Source organism: Coregonus clupeaformis, chromosome 15 (assembly GCF_020615455.1).
Source record: "Coregonus clupeaformis isolate EN_2021a chromosome 15, ASM2061545v1, whole genome shotgun sequence".
In the NCBI taxonomy this organism is placed as follows: Eukaryota; Metazoa; Chordata; class Actinopteri; order Salmoniformes; family Salmonidae; genus Coregonus; species Coregonus clupeaformis.
Window position 1 is genome coordinate 46,018,848 of NC_059206.1, and position 19,890 is coordinate 46,038,737.

Below are 19,890 nucleotides of genomic sequence, written 5' to 3' on the forward strand. Positions count from 1 at the left end.
GGCATGATTTGTTAAGGGTCTATTGCACTATACATCTGTATGGGTAAGACAGTTTAGGCAGAAAGGTTTGAAATACTTTTGTCCAGAAAAATTCAGTGCGACCGACATAAAGTCACCATTTTGGATCAAATCACATGATGGTACTCATGTGACAGGATGTGACATCATTAAGATGCCTGTGAGATACCCTTTGGTTAAGAATAAAGGTTAGCAAGTCTCGTAAATGTTTGATAAGTTTACATTTCCACTCCCTGTCAGGTTTTACCCCAAAAATCTGATCATTCGGTGTGACCGCTAAAAACCAAGAAAAATGTTGAATTATCTGAAAAGCTTATATTTTATTTAGATACTCAAGATACATACTTGATGTCAAAGTCAAGTGTTCACATGGGTGCACAAGCAGTTGCCTCTAAAACATGTTTATGTGAGAAAAGTCATACGACGTAACCAAAATGATAATTCGGAGTCACCAGTGATTCCGGTTACACCATATGACTAAACGGTTGAACTGAATGATTGCAATATGTTTGTCTTTGTATTAAGTTATCTATTCATCTATCAAATTTTTATTTAAATTGTACACAGAAATACATAATATTATCTCCTTTTAAGTAAAAACACAAGTTTTTGTAGGATAAGGGTGTTTTATGTCTTTTTTTTTTATATAGTAGTGCACATCAAGCAGGTAATACTGAAACTATGTTTACGTAAATATCTATCTTTCTATCTATCTATCTATCTATCGCAAATTGGCCAGAGATTTGGGGGGGGAGTAGACAGCAGGCTACGATCCATACAAGTGTTGTGTACACATCAGAGGGAAGCCAATCCTACACCACCATATCTGACTCCCTTAGACATGATGAGAGAGCAGTATGGGCTCACCTGGAGCCTGTCCTAAGAGATGTCAAGAACAAGAATCCACAAATCATGACACTCCACATGATGAGCGATGGTCACGTCACCCAATACAGAAACAAGAAGAACATGTACCTACTCTGCCATATATCTACGGATTCAAACAAATCACCTGGAACTTTTCTGAAAAAGCCCATGGGAAGGGGGCACCAGATGGCGTGGGCGGAGCTATGAAACAGTATGCAGACAAAGAGTCAAAGGAACCCTGGAATTGCACCAGGTCACCTCCACAGTGGCATTGGGGGGGAAAAAACACAGTGAAGTGTCTTGCTTCTGCAGCAGACCAAGCATCTGCAACACCTGTTTCAGTGCTGTGGAAGTGAACTTCAATGAAGAACACCATCAATCAATCTATGGATTTCGCATGACTGGGCAGGGGCGCAGCCATGGGTGGGCCTGGGAGGGCATAGGCCCACCCCACTTGGGAGCCAGGCATATCCACTGGGGAGCCAGGCCTAGCCAATCAATATATTTTTCCCCACAAAAGGGCTTCATTACAGACAAATACTCATCAGTTTCATCAGTTCTCCGGGTGGCTGGTCTCAGACGATCCCGCAGGTGAAGAAGCCTGATGTGGAGGTCCTGGCGCATGGTTGCATGTGGTCTGTGGTTGTGAGACCGGTTGGACGTACTGCCAAATTCTCTAAAACGACTTATGGTAGAGGAATGAATATTCAACTCTCTGGCAACAGCTCTGGTGGACATTCCTGCAGTCAGTATGCCAATTGCACGCTCCCTCAACTTAAGACATCTGTGGCATTGTGTTGTGTGACAAAACTGCACATTTTAGAGTGGCCTTTTATTGTCCCCAGCACAAGGTACACCTGTGTAATGATCATGCTGTTTAATCAGCTTCTTGATATGCCACACCTGTCAGGTGGATGGATTATCTTGGCAAAGGAGAAATGCTCACTAACAGGGATGCAAACCAAATTTCAGAGAAATAAGCGTTTTGTGCATATGGAACATTTCACAGATCTGCTCATGAAACATGGTACCAACACTTTACATGTTGCGTTTTATATTTTTGTTCAGTATTTATTATAAAATATGACTGTTTTGAATCAGTCACTCAGCTCATGTACAAAGCAGTACAAGTTTACTATGTAGATGAAGCTAATGTCTTAAGGGCTCTTTCCTTATTGTCTACAGCTGGACACTCACCCATGTACCAAAGCAGGAAAGTCTCCATTGAAACGCCACTTCACATGACCATGTACAGTCGTGGTCAAAAGTTTTGAGAATGACACAAGTATTGGTCTTCACAAAGTTTGCTGCTTCAGTGTTTTTAGATATTTTTGTCAGATGTTACTATGGTATACTGAAGTATAATTACAATCATTCCATAAGTGTCAAACGCTTTTATTGACAATTACATAAAGTTTTTGCAAAGAGTCAATATTTGCAGTGTTGACCCTTCTTTTTCAAGACCTCTGCAATCCGCCCTGGCATGCTGTCAATTAACTTCTGGGCCACATCCTGAATGATGGCAGCCCATACTTGCATAATCAATGCTTGGATTTTGTCAGAATTTATGGGTTTTTGTTTGTCCACCCGCCTCTTGAGGATTGACCACAAATTCTCAATGGGATCTTGTGTTATGTAGATTAAGTTAATGTCTCAAAGGTGTAGCCTTATTGTCTACAACTGGACAGCCATTCTCACCCATTTCCCATAGCAGGAAAGTTCTCATTGAAAGGCCATTACACATAACACAAGGTTAGTCATCAACCAGAAGAAGAGAACATGAGTGCACATGTTTTCCAAATCACACGCCAACATTTACTCTAGGGTGCCACGTGTGATAGCAGCATCCTGGAAAGGCACTTGACCTGCTGGTGTGAGGAAGTAGTCCTTGAGGTTGTTGCGCAAGTCTATAGCAACTATGATTGCCCTGTCTGGTGACATGTCTCCTGAGTGGCGCAGTGGTCTAAGGCACTGCATTGCAGTGCTAACTGTGCCACTAGAGATCCTGGTTCGAATCCAGGCTCTGTCGCAGCCGGCCGCGACCGGGAGAATCATGGGCGGTTCACAATTGGCCCAGCGTCGTCCAGGGTAGGGGAGGGAATGGCCGGCAGGGATGTAGCTCAGTTGATAGAGCATGGCGTTTGTAACGCCAGGGTTGTGGGTTCGATTCCCACGGGGGGCCAGTATAAAAAAAAAAAAGAAGATATGTATTCACTAACTGTAAGTCGCTCTGGATAAGAGCGTCTGCTAAATGACTAAAATGTAAATGTAAATGTTTCTTGGGTCCAGGAAGCTGGTGTCCCCTTGTACCACCTGTCTCCGCTCTACTGGAAGCAGGTCCCCAGTGGGTGTGGAGTGGTCAACAAACGTGGGGTGGATGTACCGTGTTGATGAATCTGTGTTGTCAGTGTCTGTGGTGCAAAGGTAGTTGTGGAGGATGACGCAGGCCGTCACAATGGTCTCAGCTTTCTCTGAGGCAACCTCAAGGGCTCGTCCCAAGGATCCTCCATCTTGCAGCAAGGATCCCAAAGCAGTTCTCTGAAATTCTTCTGGCTCTTGAGTGGCGGTAGTTGTAGATCTTCTTGGCATCATCAAGTCCGGAAGAACCTTTTGAATAAAATAAGTGTTTCCATTAGTATTGAACAGGAACATGAAGGCTATCAAAGGTGTACTGTAACAACTGTAGCCTATGCTTTGGACATAGGCCCCCCATCCTCTCACTTTTATGTGAGGCATATCATTACAACGTCTATATTGGTATAATTTTCACATATGCTAAATACATGTGACTATATACATATCTTATCTGGATATGGTCGGTACCTTGCATCGCAGACTGTCATCAGGACCATTGAGAAAAAGCCCTTTTAGTTGTAGTAATCGCTGGCAGAGTTTGCCGGATCTCAGATCCGTACATGTTTTCCGCCGACAGCTTCTGCACAAAATGGATAATTCCAACGATCCCCAAAATCTCTGGCAATTTCTGCCCATTGTGTCACGGAGGGATAAGCAACAAAATCCTCCTTCAGGACATGCCAGATAGCCTGGCACACTTCCTTGAAGATGGCACAAACTGTAGAGATTCCTAGCTTATAAGTTATAACTCGCAGCGATGCTTTGCTGTGTGCTGCCACTCGCCAAAAATCGAACGGTCACAGATAGCCTTTCTGCAGCACTTACAAGCAAGCTGAAAATGTATTTCCTTATCAATACTCCGCATAGGTTGGACAAGAGACCTGTATTTTCCATCGTCCCCTCTTGTAGTGTTCAGTGGACGAACTTGCCATTTTCTCAGTCTTTTTTTTTGCTCCTCCTCCTGAGTAGTAACAGCAGTTCAAGCTCTTGCTGTTCAAGCACTAGCAATTGCAATTCAAATAGAGACATGTTTGGTTCTGTGGCTAAAAGGTTGTGTCATAAAGCATAGAACACCAGACTAGCCTGACATGTAGCTAGCATTTGTAAACAGGCGTATAACACACGTCGTCGCTAGCTAGTCAAAAAGAGTGCCTTGGACCCTCTTGCTTGGTAAGCTACTCTGGCTCCCCGAGCCCCCTAGTGGATATACACTACACAAGGTGGACTTCCTCTCTGGGTGGAACACAACGCAAATAGTCCGCTGCCCCCCCAAAAACCGACGAGAGGTGTACCTCAAATGTTATGAATCTGCAGTATGGAAATGTCCTAGGCATCCTACACTGAATGCTGGTTTGGTGTTTCCTCAATCAAGAGAGGTGTGTAAGCCTACTGTACAGATTAAATTATGTTTTCCTCTCATGCTACTCCTTACAGAGAATATTTTTTTAACTTAATAAATGATACATTATTGTATTGTTTTAAAGCAAATTGTCAATGAAAGTGTAGAGACACATGGATCTCTATAGATTATAAGTTTCCTCCTAGTGGTTTTGAGGCTGTTATGGCCTCTTGGATGACTATAGATGGATTTGGACCCCTCTACTCACTTGTTGTGAAGAAGGAAAAGCGCCAGGTTTCTCTGTGTTGCATCATCAGTCTCTAGTCATGTCCACTGGGTGTTCTCTGCAGCCACCCCAGCCCTCTGTTCCCACTAGGGGAGAGGAACAGGTGTGTGTCGAGAGGGGGAGGAGGATGGGGGGACTGGTGCAGAGTGGGTCTTGGTGGGACTCCTGACCACCTAGGCTTAATTGTTAAATGCCACCCTAATTCTTTCCCTGACAAACATGCCAAGAAATGACTGGTATATGTGTAGGTAGGCTATAGACCCACCAAGCTTGCAATTAGGCTAGATATTACAATTTCCATGATTACTGCAAGTTTATGGGTAGCATCTCTCAATAAAGTCATTTCAATCTGTCACTCCATATTCCACTGAATTTGTGTGGACCCTGATGCGATAAGAGACATAGCAGGCCTCAATCCCAAATGAATGGAACAAAAAAAAATCCAGAAAATCACATTGGAGGATTTTTAATGAATTTATTTGCAAATTATGGTGGAAAATAAGTATTTGGTCAATAACAAAAGTTTCTCAATACTTTGTTATATACCCTTTGTTGGCAATGACACAGGTCAAACGTTTTCTGTAAGTCTTCACAAGGTTTTCACACACTGTTGCTGGTATTGTGGCCCATTCCTCCATGCAGATCTCCTCTAGAGCAGTGATGTTTTGGGGCTGTCGCTGGGCAACACAGACTTTCAACTCCCTCCAAAGATTTTCTATGGGGTTGAGATCTGGAGACTGGCTAGGCCACTCCAGGACCTTGAAATGCTTCTTACGAAGCCACTCCTTCGTTGCCCGGCGGTGTGTTTGGGATCATTGTCATGCTGAAAGACCCAGCCACGTTTAATCTTCAATGCCCTTGCTGATGGAAGGAGGTTTTCACTCAAAATCTCACAATACATGGCCCCATTCATTCTTTCCTTTACACGGATCAGTCGTCCTGGTCCCTTTGCAGAAAAACAGCCCCAAAGCATGATGTTTCCACCCCCATGCTTCACAGTAGGTATGGTGTTCTTTGGATGCAACTCAGCATTCTTTGTCCTCCAAACACGACGAGTTGAGTTTTTACCAAAAAGTTATATTTTGGTTTCATCTGACCATATGACATTCTCCCAATCCTCTTCTGGATCATCCAAATGCACTCTAGCAAACTTCAGACGGGCCTGGACATGTACTGGCTTAAGCAGGGGGACACGTCTGGCACTGCAGGATTTGAGTCCCTGGCGGCGTAGTGTGTTACTGATGGTAGGCTTTGTTACTTTGGTCCCAGCCCTCTGCAGGTCATTCACTAGGTCCCCCGTGTGGTTCTGGGATTTTTGCTCACCGTTCTTGTGATCATTTTGACCCCACGGGGTGAGATCTTGCGTGGAGCCCCAGATCGAGGGAGATTATCAGTGGTCTTGTATGTCTTCCATTTCCTAATAATTGCTCCCACAGTTGATTTCTTCAAACCAAGCTGCTTACCTATTGCAGATTCAGTCTTCCCAGCCTGGTGCAGGTCTACAATTTTGTTTCTGGTGTCCTTTGACAGCTCTTTGGTCTTGGCCATAGTGGAGTTTGGAGTGTGACTGTTTGAGGTTGTGGACAGGTGTCTTTTATACTGATAACAAGTTCAAACAGGTGCCATTAATACAGGTAACGAGTGGAGGACAGAGGAGCCTCTTAAAGAAGAAGTTACAGGTCTGTGAGAGCCAGAAATCATGCTTGTTTGTAGGTGACCAAATACTTATTTTCCACCATAATTTGCAAATAAATTCATTACAAATCCTACAATGTGATTTTCTGGATTTTTTTTTCTCAATTTGTCTGTCATAGTTGACATGTACCTATGATGAAAATTACAGGCCTCTCATATTTTTAAGTGGGAGAACTAGCACAATTGGTGGCTGACAAAATACTTTTTTCCCCCACTGTGTGTGTGTGTGTGTGTGTATATATATATATATATATATATATATATATATATATATATATATATATATATATATATATATATATATATATACTGAACAAAAATATAAACGCAACATGCAACAATTTAATCTATTTTACTGAGTTACAGTTCATATAAGGAAATCGGTCAATTTAAATAAATAAATTAGGCCCTAATCTATGGATTTCATGACTGAGCAGGGGCGCAGCCATGGTGGGCCTGGGAGGGCATAGGCCCACCCACTTGGGAGCCAGACCCACCCACTGGGGAACCAGGCCCAGCCAATCCGAATTAGTTTTTTTCCAAACAAAAGGGCTTTATTACAGACAGAAATTCTCCTCATTTCATCAGCTGTCCGGGTGGCTGGTCTCAGACTGTCCCGCAGGTGAAGAAGCCGGATGTGGAGGTCCTGGGCTAGCGTGGTTACATGTGGTGTGTGGTTGTGAGGCCGGTTGGGCATACTGCCAAATTCTCTAAAACCACGTTGGAGGCAGCTTATGGTAGAGAAATTAACATCAATTATCTGGCAACAGCTCTGGTTGGCATTCCTGATGTCAGCATGCCAATTGCACATTCCCTCAAAACTTGAGATATCTGTGGCATTGTGTTGTGTGACAAAACTGCACATTTTAACGTGGCCTTTTATTGTCCCCAGCACAAGGTGCACCTGTGTAATGATCATGCTGTTTAATCAGCTTCTTGATATGCCACACCTGTCAGGTGGATGGATTATCTTGGCAAAGAAGAAATGCTCACTAACAGGGATGTAAACAAATTTGTGGACAAAATCTGAGAGAAATAAGCTTTTTGTGCATATGGAAAAGGTCTGTGTTCTTTTATTTCAGCTCATGAAACATGGGACCAACACTTTATGTGTTGTGTTTATATTTTTGTTCAGTAGCCTATATATTTATTTTTAGGACTCAGTCGGGTCTCGACTTAAGTGTTGAGAGTTAGAATAGTAGAATACACAAGGTGCAATTTTGAAAATGTGTTGTGCGTCAGCAGTTTTTATCTTGTCAGTCAATGACAGTCACTCAATTAGCACGTCAGCATTTTCTTTTTAGATTGGTAAGTTAGTCTAGCGGCTAGCTATTTAAACTTGTAGTAATCATGGTCGAATTACTGACCGGGGGCCCCCATTGATTTTGTTAGTCACTCTCAATCAGATATCAAATTAAAAACTGCAAACATTTCTCTCCGCCCCATGGCAAAATGAGTAGATTTGCATGAAATTAGTTATAAATTGCAAATCTTCCCTCCATCCCATGGCAAAATGTGTAGAATTGCACAAACGTGCATTAAAACTGTAACATTTTCTCTTCTCCCCATGGCAAAATGTGTAGAATTTGAGGAAATTAACTCTACAACTTCACTACGTGTCAAGAAGGGGGCCGCTAAAATGTTTTAGCGGCCCGCAAAAGGCTAGGGCCGCGTGTGGGTATGGATGTGGGTTACGCAGACCCGCAAGCCACTGCTGCCCCTCATGATGAGTTCAGATATTTTGTGGCCCCCATCCCCATCAAAGATGCCCATCCTTGGCCTAGGCCTATAGCCTATTATAAGGCAATAATGACGTACACACCTCTGTGTACAGAGGACAAGATGTCAGAAACGGCTAGTTATCAGATCACGTTACCACTTACCTGAAGTCAGGTGTTGGGTGGGCAAAAATAGGACCATGCCACCTGTTCCCTGGATCCAGTTCCGTTTCCAATCACTTAAAGTGCCGCTGATTAATTTGATTATTCATCCATCCATTTTCATGGCTTAGCAGCATAAACTGGGGGTTTTGCTCTGTTATCTGCGCGCACAGCAGCCTGTGTACACTACATGTGGAACAGACATTGTTGACGGAATAGGAGACCTTCAAGGCCCATGCATGTTTAGATAAGCCCACCTCTGCCTGTCATCTCATTGTGTTTTTACATTGCAAGGTGTACTTTATCACTAACCTTAACCCTGTTCCATAGTTGTAAAGGAAATAGGTTAATGCTGCAGCTTCAGACAGTGTTTTTATTACTGCCAGCCTAACATTTACATTTACGTCATTTAGCAGACGCTCTTATCCAGAGCGACTTACAAATTGCTGCATTCAACTTGTGCTTGTCCCACTGGCTATCATTTATTTATTTATTTATTTATTTTTTATTTATTTTTTGAGGGGGGAGTAGAAGGATGACTTTTCTACTATTCCAGGTATTCCTTAAAGAGGTAGGGTTTCAAGTGTCTCCGGAAGGTGGTCAGTGACTCTGCTGTCCTGGCGTCGTGGGGGAGCTTGTTCCACCATTGGGGTGCCAGAGCAGCGAATAGTTTTGACTGGGCTGAGCGGGAACCGTGCTTCGTAGAGGTAGGGGGGCTAGCAGGCCAGTGGTGGATGAACGTAGTGCCCTCGTTTGGGTGTAGGGTCTGATCAGAGCCTGAAAGTAAGGAGGTGCCGTTCCCCTCACAGCTCCGTAGGCAAGCACCATGGTCTTGTAGTAGATGCGAGCCTCAACTGGAAGCCAGTGGAGTGTGCGGAGGAGCGGGGTGACATGAGAGAACTTGGGAAGGTTGAACACCAGACGGGCTGCAGCGTTCTGGATAAATTGTAGGGGTTTAATGGCACAAGCAGGGAGCCCAGCCAACAGCGAGTTGCAGTAATCCAGACGGGAGATGACAAGTGCCTGGATTAGGACCTGTGCCGCTTTCTGTGTAAGGTAGGGTCGTACTCTGCAAATGTTGTAGAGCATGAACCTGCAGGATCGGGTCACCGCTTTGATGTTAGCGGAGAACGACAGGGTGTTGTCCAGGGTCACACCAAGGTTATTTGCACTCTGGGAGGAGGACACAATGGAGTTGTCAACCGTGATGGCGAGATCATGGAGCGGGCAGTCCTTCCCCGGGAGGAAGAGCAGCTCCGTCTTGCCGAGGTTCAGCTTGAGGTGGTGATCCGACATCCACACTGATATATGTCTGCCAGACATGCAGAGATGCGATTCGCCACCTGGTTATCAGAAAATTAATTGTGTGTCATCTGCGTAGCAATGATAGGAGAGACCATGTGAGGATATGACAGAGCCAAGTGACTTGGTGTATAGAGAGAATAGGAGAGGGCCTAGAACTGAGCCCTGGGGGACACCAGTGGTGAGAGCACGTGGTGCGGAGACAGATTCTCGCCACGCCACCTGGTAGGAGCGACCTGTCAGGTAGGACGCAATCCAAGAGTGAGCAGCGCCAGAGAGGCCCAACTTGGAGAGGGTGGAGAGGAGGCTCTGATGGTTCACAGTATCAAAGGCAGCAGATAGGTCTAGAAGGATAAGAGCAGAGGAGAGAGAGTTAGCTTTAGCAGTGCGGAGAGCCTCCGTGACACAGAGAAGAGCAGTCTCAGTTGAATGACCAGTCTTGAAACCTGACTGGTTTGGATCAAGAAGGTAATTCTGAGAGAGATAGCAGGAGAGTTGACTAGAGACGGCATCCTCAAGAGTTTTGGAGAGAAAAGAAAGAAGGGATACTGGTCTGTAGTTGCTGACATCGGAGGGATCGAGTGTAGGTTTTTTGAGGAGGGGTGCAACTCTTGCTCTCTTGAAGACAGAAGGGACATGGCCAGCGGTCAAGGATGAGTTGATGAGCAAGGTGAGGTAAGGGAGAAGGTCTCCGGAAATGGTCTGGAGAAGAGAGGAGGGGATAGGGTCAAGCGGGCAGGTTGTTGGGCGGCCGGCCGTCACAAGTCGCAAGGTTTCATCTGGAGAGCGAGGGGAGAAAGAAGTCAAAGCATAGGGTAGGGCAGTGTGAGCAGGACCAGCAGTGTCATTAGACTTAATAAATGAGGATCGGATGTCGTCAACCTTCTTTTCAAAATGGTTGACAAAGTCATCCACAGAGAGGAGGGGGAGGAGCATTCAGCAGGGAGGAGAAGGTGACAAAGAGCTTCCTAGGGTTAGAGGCAGAGGCTTGAAATGTAGAGTGGTAGAAAGTGGCTTTAGCAGCAGAAACAGAGGAAGAGAATGTAGAGAGGAGGGAGTGAAAAGATGACAGGTCTGCAGGGAGTCTAGTTTTCCTCCATTTCTGCTCGGCTGCCCGGAGCCCTGTTCTGTGAGTTCGCAATGAGTCGTCAAGCCACGGAGCAGGAGGGGAGGACCGAGCCGGCCGGGAGGATAGGGGACATAGAGAGTCAAAAGATACAGAAAGGGAGCAGAGGAGGGTTGAAGAGGCAGAATCAGGAGATCGGAGGGAGAAGGATTTAGCAGAGGGAAGAGATGATAGGATGGAAGGTATATCATGGCCACAGGTCTAACATGATGGAGATGTGAAGGAAATGAGATCAATACAAAGCAGATGTGCCTCTATTTGGGGTTGCGTTTCTCCTCTCTAAAGCATGTTGTTTCTGGACATTCATCAATACATTTTAGGTTTAGGACAATCCACTTGCTTACCAGTCTCATGCTCAAAATGGATATCATAGGCATTAGCAGCATTTTAGACTTTCAACATATTTGGTTTAGATCATGCCATTAAAGTTGCACCTTTATTGGATGTGGTAATGTGATAACATAACATATAGATCTCGTTCTGATCGTCCGATGTAATAAGTCCTGGTCCCCCCCATATTGCCCCAGCTGTCAGTCAAATGAGGAGGACGGAACCGGGGGAGGGTGAAGGAGAGGAAAGACAAGGCGAGTGTCGCCCTCCTCTGTGGCCTTTGTTCCTGCTTGGCTTTGTAGGGCTTGCAGTTGTTCAGTGGAGCACAGCGCTTAAGTGGGCCACAGGGGAGCGAGAGCAGGCTGAAGGGGGAAGGTGATGGGGGAGGGGGGCTGCAGGAGTGAGGTAGAATCCCTGTTTACATCCAGAAAGTCACTCCTCTCCATCTCCTAATCATCAGGGGCAGGCTGCAGGGAGCAGGTGGGTTTTGTGTAGTAGGGACCGACAGGGCCTTGCACTTTAGCTCTCCTACTGCAGAGTGCATGGAGCAGAAGAAAGATTGAACCTGTTGAGACTAGAGGAGAGAGCATGACAACTTCTGAATGGATCACTTGACTGCCATGTCAGCAGCATCTCCATGGCACTAAGGCTGGCACAATTACCGTGTAACCGACGGTTATAAAATAACCGCAAAAAGGACTGAAGACGGGATGGCCAGGCATTTGTGCGGTTGAGTCCATTTCTGCGGTAACATGGACTCTTAACAACGTGAAGAAACTTTGTTGCTCAAGCAAGGTGTTGTAGAAAACGAGTATTCGGTTGCCTAGGCAACGCCCCGTCCCTGCAGCAGCAGCACACATAGAAATAGAGTTGATAGTCCAAGTCGGTATTCACGTAATAATAAGGAATTCCCCCCGACCACGGCCACAAATTGGGGAAAACCAACTTGCTTTCCTATTGACCCCCATTGTAAAAGAGGAAACTTCGTCATCCATTTTTTTTGTTATACAGAAATAATAAAACATGCCGAAAAGCTGCTGTGTTGTTTAATGTACATGTAGCCAGGTCAAAAATCCTGCGCTACGGTTCGCAATGCTCCCACATAGGGAGATGGAGCCTGTTGAAAATTAATCTCTAGACATGTTGTACTTTTCTTAAATGTCGTTTTGTAATTGACTAAAACAAGCAGACGTTTGAGAAAGGTTACGTTTTTGCTGTGAGCCAATGGGGTAACCTAGGTAACCACAGGTTGTTTTTCGCCACAGGCGGGCAGTGTCGCAACGTTCTATCTAATACCGACTGGGTCTATAGAATAGGCTTGGAACCTCTAACTCTGGCAATAGATGCGGTAAAGAGGTCAATCGAACTCGACCAAAACAATGGAATTGCCATGGAAACGCGTGGGGGAAAGATCCAGAATCTCCTCATTGCCCCCCAGCAAAATTACCCTACATTTAGCCTATTCTTTATATGTGTATTTCAGATGTTGAGGTACAAATCTGAGTATAATGCTTGTATGGATGTCAACCCCAACACATGTTCATGTCATTGTTACTGATCAACTGCATTACAGTTAAAAACGACTTTGACTACCACAACTGATGCTAACCAGCTTATACATTTAGCATTTTTAGCAGTCACTTCTTCTAAACCTGAAAAGAGACTTGTTGAACTTCTACATGTTATGCAACGAAAAAAGCCCAATACATCCAAATCGGACTTAAGTAACCACATTGTGCGCGCCTGTTACAATACATAAATCATGACAATTTGACGAATATCCACTTTGTTAGATCAGATTAGTCGAATGTGCGCCAATCTGGTCAATGGAACTGTCTGCGTTCCGCATCTACAGTATTTGACTGGTAAACTCATGGATACACTCTCAATGGCTGCCTTGTATTGTGATGCTATAATTTCCATGGTAATGTAGAATGTTAATTCAAGTGATGTTAACTGATGTGGCTCATGCAATGGAATGTATTTTTTGTAATGTCAGTTGAGTTGAATCAACAAGTCACAGCACATATTGATGGGTACACTTCCTCCTTTTACTTCCTGCTTTGCTCCTATGAGTACACTCTCAATGGCGGCCAGTCCACCCATTATGCCATCATTGACTTGAATGGGTATGCCCGTTCTATTCATTCTATTTCTATGGCATCGCATGCAGTCAGGAGAGGAGAGAATGTACGAATAGGCTATTCAAACAGTTGACCGCAGTCATATGGCTGGCCAATAACAGTCATCCAAAATTCCATGACCGTCACAGCCCTACCTGGCACTGATTGTCACTGTTAGTTTCTGTCGGCTGCTGCCTTCCTACTAGCATCGCCCTGTGATCAGGTACCTGGGCTTCTGGAGCTTTTTACGCCATGATGTCAGGCTATCAGCAAAACATATGCATTTTACTGAGAGACATTAAAAGGCCATCATATCAGAGATGGAATGATAAGTGACTTGAATCATGAAGGATTTTAATCTTCACCGGATGCTGAGAGCTCTTCAGAATTTTGAAAGTCTTTCTGTCTTGGGTTTTATCAAATGGTAGGCTAATACATTATAGAAACAAGGGGAATACTTGTCTTCAGCCTCTGCTGCACCATAAAAGTATAGGCTATGTTCCTTCATCTGAGAGGTTTCAGTTTGAGTCGTGACTGACGGCACAGAACAACAATAGCAGAATGGTCTGACTGACTGGTCTCTGGTTCTTTCTGTGAACAGCATGGAGAACCACCGTCTGAATCAGTGCTCAACTGTTTTAGTGTTTTAGCAATACAGGATGGAAGAAAATACTATTCAATCCAGCCTCTTGAGTTCAAAGGAAACGACGCTGATTGCCACCCTGTGCATGTACTATACTGTGCTGTACAATCAAACATTATGAAGGGAGAAATGCATCTGAGCACAACAACATCTGTTAACCTCTGGTATATCACAGAAGATGAAGAGGAGTAGGAGGGAGAGAAGGAGGTGGAGGAGAACAGGCAGACCCTGGAGAGATCCAGAGCTCTTAGGAGACAGGTTAATTAACCAGGAGAGGCTTGGTCATGGAAACTAAGTTGAGGAGGGGAGGGGGAGGGGGTCACCACGGAGGACAGAGCAGGAGGAGGAGAGGTGGCTGTTCTATGATTAGCCTACATGCTGCTTTACTGTAATTGTCTCCCTCTGCCCAAGTCCTCATCTCACATTAGCTCTGTGTGTTCAGGGTTGGGTCATTAGCCAATAAAGATGGATTCTAAATCTCTGACACAAGCTACATTTTTGGACATCTATACATTTGTTCCAATGCAGAGGTGAGAGAACAAAGTAAAAACCGTGGTTTGACAAATACGACCAGATTTTCACAAAATTAGCCTAAATGGGTTTGGCAAGAAATTAATCAAAGAATGTCTGAATGACAAAAAAAATTGTTGGAAGTTGTAAAGGGAACAGATTTGTGAGAGCAGAGAGAGAAAGAGAAGCTCATTAGGGCTGTTAAATATTAACCATTTTATTATTGCTGTGAACATGGAGACAGGAGACAAGGGCTCGCTGCTCAGACCACTGACTCATACACTACCCTCACTACCCTCAGTACATTCAGTACTGCTGGCCACAGCTGCCTGTTCTATCAGCACAGCAGTCAGAATAACATCGGTGCAGTCAATGTGATGAGTTGCTTATACCCTGTTGGAGCTTGAGCACTGAGTCTGTGTGTACAGTAACTGTCCAATTGAGAGTCAGTATTCTTATTCCAATTATACCATAGAATAATGATATGGTATTGTGACTGTATTAGTGCATGTTGTGCATAGATGATTGGTTGAGAGAAGCTTACTTCCTGTCTTCCCAGTAACTGAATAATCACTGTTCATTAGGGAACCTGGGTACAGTAATACCATAGATATAATCTAGAATTGATGTCTCTGTGAGTGATATTGATTTTAAACTCCCAGACCTAGACACACCTTTTAGTTAGCACTTAAATTGTCCTGGTACTGTGCATGCAAACCAAATTGAGAAGAAGGTTGCTTGTGGAGTTCGTTGCAGTGGAGTTTGTTCTGCCACTTTGGCGCCAGGCCAGAGAAGAGCTTGCGCTTCTGTATAGTCCGTCTATCAATGTGCTCCCCTCCATCGATGGCTCTGGTGGTACCCAGTTGACCAATGTGTCCTCTCTCTCCTGCAGGCGCCATGCAGACCCCTGAGGCAGGCGCAGACTCCGCCTCCACCGTCCCTCTCCAGACCGCCGTCCCTGTGCAGCCCACAGGCTCCTCCCAGCAGGTGACCTCTCAGGTGCCTGTCCAGCAGCAGGTAAACACGCTGTGTGTGTGTCTGTCGGTGTGTGTACTGTGTGTGCGTGTCATTTCTAACTTGTTGCCCTGCCGTTGCAGACCCAGACTGTTCAACAGGTTCAGCATGTATACCCAGCACAGGTGCAGTACGTGGAGGAGAACAGTGGCGTCTACACCAACGGAACCATGTGAGTGTTGCTCAACCACCGCTGCCTTTGCCACTCACTCTGCAGTGGCACAACCCAGTGGCTTTAACGTCTTCTCTGTAGTCAATGGCAACAGCTAAAGTCACTTCACAGCAGCAGTTCTGCCACACACACATGGCAGGCGCAGAGGGAGTAAGCACAGGCACAGTGAAGCACAGTGGGATTGTGTGCAGTCACCTGGAGATGACCTGGAGTATCAATAAGTGCTGCGTACGCCACAGGCTGTGGCTGTTCCATAGTGAGTTACACACACAGTCACAGACAGCAGTCTCTGATGGAGGGGCAAGGCCTGGCTAACAGGCTAGCTCAACACAGTCTAACTTCAGGGCAGAACAAGTGAGCTGAGCACACACCCACTTACTATTTGAGTCTGTTAACAGTGTGTTCGTACCAGCTGCTTGTCCCCTCCACAGCTCTCTGTTGGGTATAGAAGTAGATATACTACCCAACAAAAGAGTACATGAAAAAAGGGCAGGGGTTATTTCTTACTGTTCAGATGATTTGTCAACAAGAATCATTCCAGTGCCCTAAACTTTCCTCCATAACCTGGTATCTCTCCAGAGTTCTGGCATAGGTCTTACATGCTAACCACACCGCTCGCACGCGTGCGCCATCGCGCGCATGTTGATTTTGTCCACCCACATCAGACACGATCGGGACAAGCAGGTTGAAATATCAAAACGAACTATATAAATTTGGGGACAGTTCGAAAAGCATTAAACATTTATGGCAATTTAGCTAGCGAGCTTGCTGTTGCTAGCTAATTTGTCCTGGGATATAAACATTGGGTTGTTATTTTACCTGAAATGCACAAGGTCCTCTACTCTGACAATTAATCTACAGATAAAAGGGTAAACCGAGTCTGTTTCTAGTAATCTCTCCTCCTTCAGGCTGCTTCTTCTTCTTTGGACTTTATATGGCGGTTGGCAACCAACTTTAAGGTGCATTACCATCAACTGGACTGGAGTGTGGACCTCAGTTAATCTTTCAATCGCCCACGTGGGTATATGCTCCTAAAAACCAATGAGGAGATGGGAGAGGCGGGACTTGCAGCACGTCAAGTGTCACAAATAGAACCAAGTTCTATTTTAGTGCCTGGCTATGCAGACACGCGCGAGCGGTGTGGGTGCAATGATTTAATAACATGTATGTGTACATTTATTTGCAACGCACGCGGTGTGGTCATGTTACATGCTGACCAGACCGTCCACAAGTTGATTTTGTCCACCCACTCCAGACGCGATCAGGAGACGCAGGTTGAAATATCAAAACGAACCAACTATATTAACTTGGGGACAGGTCGAAAAGCATTAAACATTTATGGCAATTTAGCTAGCAAATTTGTCCTAGGAGATAAACATTGGGTTGTTATTTTACCTGAAATGCACAAGGTCCTCTACTCCGACAATTAATCCACAGATAAAAGGGTAAACCGAGTTTGTTTCTAGTAATCTCTCCTCCTTCAGGCTTCTTCTTCTACTTTGGACTTTATATGGCAGTTGGCAAACAACTTTAAGATGCATTAGCACCACCAACTGGACTGGAGTGTGGACCTCAGTTCATCTTTCAATCACCCACGTGGGTATATGCTCCTAAAAACCAATGAGGAGATGGGAGAGGCAGGACTTGCAGTGCGTCAAGCGTCACAAATAGAACCAAGTTCTATTTTAGCGCCTGGCTACGCAGACGCTCGTTGATGTGCGCGAGCAGTGTGGGTACATTTATTTTTGGACAGTGACGCTTTTAATTTGGCTTTGGATTTGAGATCAAATGTTTTATGAGGCGAGATAACAGAAATAGGACAGCACTCTGGTAAATAAACTTAAATTGACCTTTTTATTGCTGCACTAAAAATATGTACGAGGATCCAGCACCCGACGTTGTTTATTTTTTTATGAGGCGAGAGTACAGAATGTCACCTTTTTATTTGAGGGTATTTTATTACATATCTGTTTTACCGTTTAGAAATGAAAGCACTTTATGTATCTTGGCCCAACCTTTTAAAAGTATGTGGACAAATTCACTTATAATGTATTACATTTAGTCAAGTTTAGTATTTGATCCCATATTCCTAGCATGCAATGACTACATCAAGCTTGTGACTACACATTTGTTAGATGCATTTGCAGTTTGTTTTGGTTGTGTTTCGGATTATGTTGTGCCAAATAGAAATGAATGGTAAATAATGTATTTTGTCATGTGATAATTATGCCTCTAACTTTCTCACTCATCATTATTCACGATTCATTCTTGATTATCCGTAATCAACGTAGCATCCACATTAATGTAGCCTCGTTCAGAAACATTACATTCTTATTTACAATAAAATTGACTCCAAAATGTCACAATACATTAGTGTTGCACGGTATACCGAAACGTCTGTACTTTTTTGATACTAGAACATGAAAAACGGTTCGGTACTCAAATGTTTGTTACTTTCAGTACTTCTGTCAAATGTGTCTCACTTCGTCTACTGATTGAGAGAGGATCAAGTCTGTCTATCAGCGCAGTCGATGTCTCCTTTATAGCGCGAGTGCACCGTGCCTGCTCCACATACTAATTGCTAGCGCTAGCCTGTCCTGAGGAACAACTGCACTCATTGGGAGTCTGGGCTGCGTAACGTTAGCTTCCCACTCATGCTGCACAGAAGCTAACACACAGTTTCAACACAATGTCAAAACAATGTCCATTACAGACTAGAACACTTTACAATGCAAGAATAAACTGTTAGTTCCAGCTTTGTAGGCTAACTTTCCTTGCTAGCTTACAGCTGAAGCTAACATCAATTCACTACCCTAGTACTTTTTTGTGATAATGTGCAAACCATAATGCAAAATATGCTGATTTCAAAGCTGATTGTCACCACAAACTATTAATTCAGTTAATCTCACTCGCCTCACGTCTCTCCCTCGGAGCAACTGACCGTGTGTGTGAATGACTTCATTACTGGGTCTTTAAAAGAGACAGCGTACACTTTATAAAATAAGAGATTGCTTCTTCTATGCAAATCTTGTTCATCTGTACAATAACATAAGTCCCAAATGGAAGGGAAACTGATTGTTTTTCCTCTGTAGCCCTATGAAAGCAGCCAAATCAAGCTCAATAACTCAATGCATGCACACACTCCTATTGACTATGCATTTCCCTGTATTATGAATAGGCCTTGATTTACCCAGTTTATTAGAGATTTACCATTCAAATAAATGATTACTATTAAGTTATTCAAGTCAAATTCATTAATGTATACATGGCTGTCTGGACATATAACATTTCAAATGTAATGATATTGAACTCAAAAGATCTGTCTGGATCAAGTGCCATTCTGTGACTGGCTAATACGCCTTGTTTTTTTTGCGTATCGAGTATTGTGATGGTATCGAGTATTGTGATACTAAACCTGGTATCCGTATGGAAGTCAAAATTGAGGTACCGTGACAACCCTAGACTAAATACTAAACTTTGTGAATTTGTTCAAATACTTATGACACCTTCAAATGGGAGGACTAGATACATAAAGTGCATTCATTTCTTAACGGTAAAACATATGTATGAAAATATCCTCAAATAAAAGGTGACATGCTGTACTGTCACTTCATATGAAACTTTGATCTCAAATCCAAAATAGAGTATAGAGCCAAATGTAAAGTTTTAGCTTCACTGTCCCATATGAATACGTAGGGGAATGTACAGTTGAAGTCGGAAGTTTACATACACCTTAGCCAAATACATTTAAACTCAGTTTTTCACAATTCCTGACATTTAATCCTAGTAGTGGCTTTGCCACTCCAATACCTTGACTTTGTTGTCCTTAAGCCATTTTGCCACAAATTTGGAAGACCCATTTGCGACCAAGCTTTAACTTCCTGACGGATGTCTTGAGATGTTGCTTCAATATATCCACATAATTTTCCTTTCTCATGATGCCATCTATTTTGTGAAGTGCACCAGTCCCTCCTGCAGCAAAGCACCCCCACAGCATGATGCTGCCACCCCCGTGCTTCACGGTTGGGATCGTGTTCTTCGGCTTGCAAGGACCCCCTTTTTCCTCCAAACATAACGATGGTCATTATGGCCAAACCGTTCTATTTTTGTTTCATCAGACCAGAGGACATTTCTCCAAAAAGTACGATCTTTGTCCCCATGTGCAGTTGCAAACCGTAGTCTGGCTTTTTTATGGCGGTTTTGGAGCAGTTGCTTCTTCCTTGCTGAGCG

General features: G+C 44.1%; 1 protein-coding gene across 2 annotated transcripts in view; it reads left to right on the forward strand.

The window, feature by feature from the left end:
* Positions 1-19,890, forward strand: part of LOC121582173 (transcription factor RFX3) — a 62,428-nt gene that overhangs the window by 5,624 nt on the left and 36,914 nt on the right. For both annotated transcript variants that reach the window (XM_041897797.2, XM_041897798.2), the window contains exons 2-3: positions 15,367-15,491; positions 15,572-15,660. In XM_041897797.2, the coding sequence (XP_041753731.2) occupies positions 15,372-15,491; positions 15,572-15,660 (209 nt within the window). In that variant the 5' untranslated portion in view covers positions 15,367-15,371. The remainder of the gene's footprint in view (positions 1-15,366; positions 15,492-15,571; positions 15,661-19,890) is intronic.